The sequence below is a fragment of the Helianthus annuus genome, chromosome 17 (genome assembly GCF_002127325.2).
Source record: "Helianthus annuus cultivar XRQ/B chromosome 17, HanXRQr2.0-SUNRISE, whole genome shotgun sequence".
In the NCBI taxonomy this organism is placed as follows: Eukaryota; Viridiplantae; Streptophyta; class Magnoliopsida; order Asterales; family Asteraceae; genus Helianthus; species Helianthus annuus.
This window is the reverse complement of record NC_035449.2, coordinates 82,387,532-82,395,272: the sequence shown is the minus strand read 5'-3', so window position 1 is coordinate 82,395,272 and position 7,741 is coordinate 82,387,532. Positions and strand designations below refer to the sequence as shown.

At 40.0% G+C, this 7,741-nt stretch overlaps 1 protein-coding gene across 1 annotated transcript; it reads right to left on the bottom strand.

Moving 5' to 3' along the window:
• Nucleotides 1-417: 417 nt before the first annotated feature.
• Nucleotides 418-3,103, bottom strand: LOC118488860. Its single transcript, XM_035986265.1, has 3 exons — nucleotides 2,449-3,103; nucleotides 1,474-1,850; nucleotides 418-1,125 (listed from the first exon to the last, which is right to left on the bottom strand). The coding sequence occupies exons 1-3, from the start codon at nucleotides 3,101-3,103 to the stop codon at nucleotides 418-420; spliced, it is 1,740 nt and encodes a 579-aa protein (XP_035842158.1).
• Nucleotides 3,104-7,741: the final 4,638 nt, after the last annotated feature.

The window sequence follows — 7,741 nt, the reverse complement described above, 5'->3', positions numbered from 1 at the left end:
TTCATACTTATACAAAATGCATGAACTCGCTCAACTTTTGTTGATTTTTTTATAAACTACATGTATTTCAGGGAACTAGTGGATCTGGCAGGTGTATGCATGTGTCTTCAAGCTGCGTCGTGAATAAAAGATGTTATCCATGGTTTTTGAGTTTAGGGGGTGTATCCTATTCCTGGTCGGGATACATGTTTCTAAACTCAGGTTTTATTTAAAGTCTTTTGTGGAGTCTTTATGAACTCAGTTAGACATGTCATGGTTTGTAACTTAATTTGGTGTCGATGTTTTCAGACAAGTATTTTGTGGTATTTTCTAAACTTAATTAATGGATGAATATCTCATGTTTTTATCATATAGCGTTGTTATGATTGAATGTTATGGTATTAAGAAGTCACACCAATAACCAAGCTTCCGCAAAAGTCAGGGTGTGACAGTATACAAAATTGTTTTCGACAACACAAGGTACGACCTGAATTTGTCGAAAGCATAAACTACTGCCAAAAGCTCTTTCTTTGTAGTCGTGTAATTTTCTTGAGCATCATGTAGAGTTTTGTTGGCATAGTAAATAGGTCGAAAATGCTTCTCCCTTCGCTGTCTTAAGACTGCTCCTATTGCGTAATCACTGGCATCGTACATTATCTCAAATGGCAACACCCAGTCTGGTGCAACTAAAATAGGGGCTTCAATAATCCTCTGTTTCAGTTGTTTGAATGTTTTTATGCATTCGTCTAAAAACACAAATGGAGCTTCTTTTTCTAACAAACGGGTCATAGGTCTTGTGATTTTTGAAAAGTCTTTTATGAATCGCCTATAGAACCCTGCATGACCCAGGAAACTTCTAATTGCATTGACCGAGGTAGGGGGAGGAAGTTTAGAAATGATGTCCACTTTTTCTGGATCGACTTCCAACCCGGCTTCAGAGATTTTGTGTCCGAGAATTACTCCTTCTTTCACCATGAAGTGGCACTTCTCCCAATTTAGCACAAGATTAGTTTCCTCACATCTCATTAACATTCTTTTCAGATTTCCAAGACATTGATTGAAAGGACTCCCGAACACAGAGAAATCTTCCATGAATACTTCAATGGAGTCTTCAATCATGTCATGGAAAATGGCTACCATGCAATGCTGAAATGTGGCTGGTGCATTACACAGTCCAAAAGGCATACGCTGGTAGGCGAATGTGCCGAAAGGACATGTGAGAGTAGTCTTTTCCTGGTCCTCAGGAGCGATAGGAATTTGAAAATACCCAGAGAACCCATCCAGAAAATAGAAAAATGACTTCCCCGACAGACGTTCCAAAATCTGATCGATGAATGGAAGCGGGAAGTGGTCCTTACGGGTGACATCACTGAGTTTGCGGTAGTCGATGCAAACTCTCCATCCGGTGACGGTACGGGTAGGAATAAGTTCATTCCTATCGTTTGGAACTACAGTAATACCACCTTTCTTGGGTACTATTTGCACTGGACTTACCAAAACAGAATCGGATATAGGATAAATCAGCCCTGCATCTAACAACTTGATTACTTCTTTCTTCACCACGTCTTGCAAATTTGGATTCAAAGGTCTTTGATGCTGTGCACTAGGCTTGTAATCGTCTTCCATTAGAATCTTATGAGTATAAAAAGAAGGATTAATGCCTTTGATATCCATAATCTTCCACGCCATGGCTTTCTTATGAAGCTTTAGAACCTCGAGAAGCTGTCTCTTTTCCTCTTTTGCTAAAGATACTGAAATGATGACTGGTAAGTGACACTCCTCGTCTAGAAATGCATATTCGAGGTGCGGTGGGAGTTCTTTTAACTCCAAAGATGGTGGATCTTCAACCGAAGGTTTTGACTTTTCTTCAACTTCACGGTCAATCTCCACAAATTGATCTTAGACTTTGGGAACCATCTTCACCGATTTGGAAAATCGGCTGCTCAACTGTGTGGCCCTCTTGTGAAATGCCATCTAGGTTCCCACACAACAGATGTGTGTCAGTATCAATTTCCTTAATCGTGGCTTGGAAATGAGAGCTTACACAAGTATCGACAATGTCGACATAGTAAAGCATGTCATCGTGACTTTGCGGATGTTGCATTGATCTTTTAATATCAAAAGTCATGTGCTCGTCATTTACTCAGAGTGTGATTTGGCCAATTGCTACATCAACAATCGTCCTTGTAGTATTGAGGAACAGACGTCCAAGTATTAATGGCACTTTTAAGTCTTCATCCATGTCTATAATAACAAAATCCACTAGAAACACGAATTTGTCTATTTTAACAAGCATATTTTCAACGAATCCACGCGGATACTTAATTGAACGGTCTGCAAGTTGAATGCTCATTCTAGTGGGTGAAGGTTCACCCAGATCTAATTTAGCAAAAACCTTATAAGGCATAAGATTTATGCTAGCTCCTAAATCAGCTTATGCGTGATTGACAGACATGCTGCCAATGAGACAGCGAAGAGTAAAACTGCCCGGATCTCCCATCTTTTCAGGTAGACGATTTTGAAGAAGGGCTGAATAGTTTTCATTCATCAACACACAAGACAAGCTTTCAAGTTTCTGCTTGTTTGTGAGGATGTCTTTTAAGAACCTGGCGTATTTAGGCATTTGAGCCAACTCCTCAAAGAATGGTATGTTTATATGTAATTGTTTATACATTTCTAGAAACTTACTATCTTGTTCATCATTCTTTTGCTTCTTTAGTCTGCTTGGATATGGGACTGGAGGAGTGTAATCTGCTACTGGCTCCTGGGGTTGTGCTGTACTTGCTGGGACTCGCCTAGCGTGCACCTCGTCCGAAGTTTCAGTTTGGACCGTCTCAGTGATTGGTGGTGAGTCTGATTTGTCAGGTCCCGTGGTTTTACCACTCCTTGTCATTACTGCATTAACGTGCCCTCTCGGGTTTTGTTCTGTGTTACCTGGAAGACTACCTTGGGGTCTTTCAGACAACATCTTGGCCAATTGGCCGACTTGATTCTCAATGGTTTGTATTGAAGCCTTCTGGCTTCGCATTTCCCCTTCTTGTGCCATGAAACGCTCCTCATGCTGCTGGTATCGTTTCCCATATATTTGATTGGCATTGTTGGAGTTGTTTAACAGCTGTGCCATCATCTCCTCTAGTTTTGAGTGGTTTTGAGAGGCTTGTGGCTGGGAAGTGCTTCCTAAACCTAAATTATTATAACGTTGTTGAAAGGTTTGCCCTGATGGCTGAAAAGATTGTCCCTGGGGCTGAAAGGATTGCCCCTGGGGTTGTTGTGGTGCGAGAGCACGTTGAGCATATCCGAGTGGGTTTTGGTTATTGGAATTAGACTTCCACCCAAAGTTTGGGTGATTTCTCCAACCCGGATTGTACGTGTTGCTGTAGGGGTTATTTTAATTTGATTGCCCAAATAGTCCACCTCTTCGTGGCTTGTAAACATAACACCCTGTTCACATGTACCTGGCTCGTGTGACACACCACACAGCTCACATGATGATTGTACCTGCGAAACCTTCTGAGCTTGATCAAACCTTGCTGCCAAGGCTCCAATCTATGCTGCAAGAGCTGTATACGTATCCACTTGATGAACTCCAGGAATAGATGATGCTTTATTTCGCACTCCACCGTTACGAGAACTCGACTTCAAGGTAGCTTTCTCTATAATTTCATAGGCTTCATTGGGTGTCTTGGTTCCAAGATCGCCTCCTGCATATACATCTAAACGTTCTTGTGGGTCGTAGTTAAGTCCTTGGTAGAAGTTCAACACAGGTTGTCTTTTGGACAACCCATGATGTGGAACATCGATCAGAAGATCTTTAAACCTCTCCCAAGCTGCGTGTAGAGATTCTCCTTCGTCCTGTTTGAATGTCATTATACGATTCTTCAACTTAGCTTTCTTTTCCGGCGGGAAGTATTTTTGCATAAAAAGATCTGCCATCTCGTTCCAAGTCGTGATGGACCCTGCTGGAAGTGACAAAAGCCAAGACCGGGCTTTGTCTCGCAAAGAAAATGGAAAGAGTTGTAAACGAATTGTGTTTTCAGAAACGTCTCTAATTTTGAAAGTCGAGCACACTTCGCGAAATGATGCGATGTGCCGACCTGGATCTTCGTGATCCTTCCCATCAAACTGCACAGAATTTTGTAACATATTAATTATACTAGATTTAATTTCAAAACTCGGTGCTGCTATTGTAGGTCAGGCGATGCTCGGTAGCAAGCCTTCTCCTCCTGGACGGCCGGTCTCATTTAAAGGCTGATCGTCCTGTGCCATAATGCTTCCTCTGTCGTCCTTTGAACTTTCGCTGTCAGAAAGTATCACTGGTTCGTCGATTGCGTCCGCAATTCTTTGTGCAATAACAAGTGATCTTTCGCGAAGCCGCCTACTTCTTCTTAAGTTATTTTCAGGTTCGTTGGCCAGCTCAGCATTAGCGGGTGCAAGGGGTGTGGACATTAGCCTGTAAGTAAAAAGGAAGGCATTATACAGAATAAAGAACGTAATAATTATAAGAAATAAGAAGACAAGTAATAATACTATTATATATATATATACACACACACAAGTTACGAAACAAATCTATTTAACTATTTACTTGTTTATTTACTTATTTACATCCGAATTTTTTTATATATCATAAACATCATGCAAGAACATGTAATCAACACCATATAATTTGTTAGAACCCTTACGTGCAAGAAAGCATTCTTAATCAAAATAAGATATATCTTAGATAAAACCAATACCCCTCTCGAGTCTCATGGTGTAAACAAGTTTACAAACAAGTGATTAATCAAGAAGTAGTTACCATCCCACTAACCACAGATTCATTATCCAAGATAATCAAACATAATCAGGAACTCGACATCAATGAAATGTTCGTCATATAATCATGAAGATTCAACCATGAAAAAGTACTAAGGTTTCATACAAACAAGAATACAACATAAAGGTTATTCAAGAAACAAGTTCATTACTACTATTACATAATACTACATTAAACATAAACTAACATCAGCTCATAACTCGCAAAATGATCAGAATACATGTTCAAGAACAAGGAATCGTACCATAAACAAGCAAGGAATTGATGGATTGGATCGGTTATGCTTCCATTCCATTTTAAGCTTCAAATGGGTCTGACCAGGACTGCTTCAGAACCCAGAAATCGCCAAGAAACATGGAGAAAACCCCAACATTTGAACCAGTAGCGAATGCTGCTATTTACAGAAGCTTTTATGATCGGCACGACCGTGCCGATGGTCGCACGGTCGTGCGGCAGGTGTTATCGGGTGACGTCAGTTTGCCCGATTCGCTGTCAGCCAAGTTGACTAGTGGACAAGTTGCCTGGGTCATTAGAACGGCACGGTCATGCCATGGGTCGCATGATATTGCGAGGTCATCAGAATGTTGATCAGAAAGCTTGATTTGGCAGTGGCACGGTCATGCTGCGGGTGGCACGGTCATGCAGCCCGGGATCAGATTGGCACTGGAAGTTGCATTGGCAGTGCTTCCGAGATCAAGCAATTGGCACGGTAGTGCCGTAGGTCGCGCGGTCGTGTGAGACCTGGCATATCAGAATTTTGTTCTTTTTATTAGAAATGCATCAGAATTTGTCCTTTTTCATTAGATTTTTCTTTTGTTCTTCATTTAAGACCTGAAAATATAAAAGTACCGAATTTGGTACCTAAACGTCGCGGTTTCGGTCAAAAATGCTTAAAACGGAAGTGTTTTGGGGTATAAAAACATGTATAATTTAACGTATATCAGCATACTTGTGCAATCATCAAACATTCGTACCTGAAACGGCTGTGAAAATTTTTGTCAACAATGAATGCTAGTGAGTAACATAGGTTTTGTGGTCAAGCTCATGGCTATAATTTGTATTGCAATACCTCGTCCGACTACGAAAGTCGATAACTGAAATTTGTAACCAAACTTCTATCTAATGTGTTTTGTATTGCGCTATGTCTTACGAACTATGCAAGTTGGTATTTTAAAGAAAACCTTGTAGCCATGAAACTCGACAACCATGTTTCTTTGTGAACTCGTGTAAGTAACCAAAATGTTTTCTTGTAAATTGTATGGTTTATATATACTTAAAAACCCATCGTCATGTTTTGTATAAACCAATCATCATGTTTGAAACCAATCGTCATGGATGTATAAACCAATCATCATGTCTAAAACCAATCTTCATGTATGTGTAAACTAATCATCATGTTTAAAACCAATCTTCATCTTTAAAACCAATCATCATGCTTTGTAAACCAATAGTATCGTTTTATGTAAACAAGTGTAGTCGTATGGTGAATACATTCAAACCTATGTTGACTCGTCAGACAAACCACCAAAGGGTTTGTCAAATGCACAGTTTCTGTCGTTCCCCAAACTTCCCCACAAACCTCGGGAAATTTGAAAACGGGATTGTCAATCCTATGGTACCATAACATACTACCAGTCGGCTTGGCCACAGTTAATGAACGTACCCTTGTTATGAATGCCGCACCACCAAGTTTCACACAAATTGAAGGCATATTGTATATATAAACCATATATGTGGTTTTGAAAACTCGGAAAAATCTTAGGCACATATGAATCACCCCAAAACATTTGGAAAACGTAAAAGAGGAGACTATGTACTCACTGGTTGCCTAGATGTCTTGTTCAATCGTGTATGCAAAGTTCAAGTGCTTCCTAGTGTATCAGATTGTTATAAGATTAGTGTACATTGTGTCTTAAACGGAAGAACGGATAGAATGAGGTTTAATAATCATACGAGCTAAGGAGCTCGTGTACCTTACATTCTGATTTGGAAAGTGTCTATATGTGTTCTAACCCATTACGACTTGTTAGAATGGTTTACGCCACTTTAATGGGTGGTATGGGTAATTACGGGCCTAGATGGTAGAATGTCACACCCTGACTTTTGCGGAAGCGTATACGTGTGACCTGATCAGTTTTCATTGCATTCGATTATAATAAACAACTATATGATTAAAATGATGTTCATCCATTCATAAGTTTTAAAAATATTACAAACACAAGACGTTTAAGTTTTCAACCAACATATCCTCAGGTTAAGTTACAAACCAACAAAAGTGGATGACATCTAAACTTGATATTTACATCTTGAAAACAACACCAGCGCCCAAGATCCATCTTGTTTACTGAAATACATGTAATTTTGAGAACATCAACAAAAGTTGAGCGAGTTCATGTGTTTTGTATGTGAGCTCGAATAATCTTGTAAACATTTGTAAGTATTCCTTTTAATCCGGTATGAAAGCATCTATGAACAGATCAATTAATGTTTCACGAGGGCATTAATATGTGTGCAATGGCGTAGGAAGGCTCGAACCTTTGCGGATTTCGTATCGGGTCACCCGGCTGGAATGACATAGTCACCACATGGACCAACTCTCGGATCCATGGGTGGGGCTCGCAACACCCAAATAGATCTATCACTCATGCCCCTCGGTCTTTATTCAAATATTACTGGTCTTAAGTGTTATGCCTACCAATTCACATGATCTAACAGTTCATTCCTTAGCTAACCATACCATTTGAAACGTTTGAAACATTTGAAACATGTATTTCACCCCTGTAAGTTATAAAATTGAAAACAGTTAAAAGAAAAGGGGGACATGAACTCACGGTTTTGCGTAGCTTGTCTCGTATCTCAAAGATCCTTTCCACTGGTCGTACAACTACCTACACACGTGCTATGTTTTATTAGGCGTTTAGGTCGTGTAACGACTCTCAGTCGTAT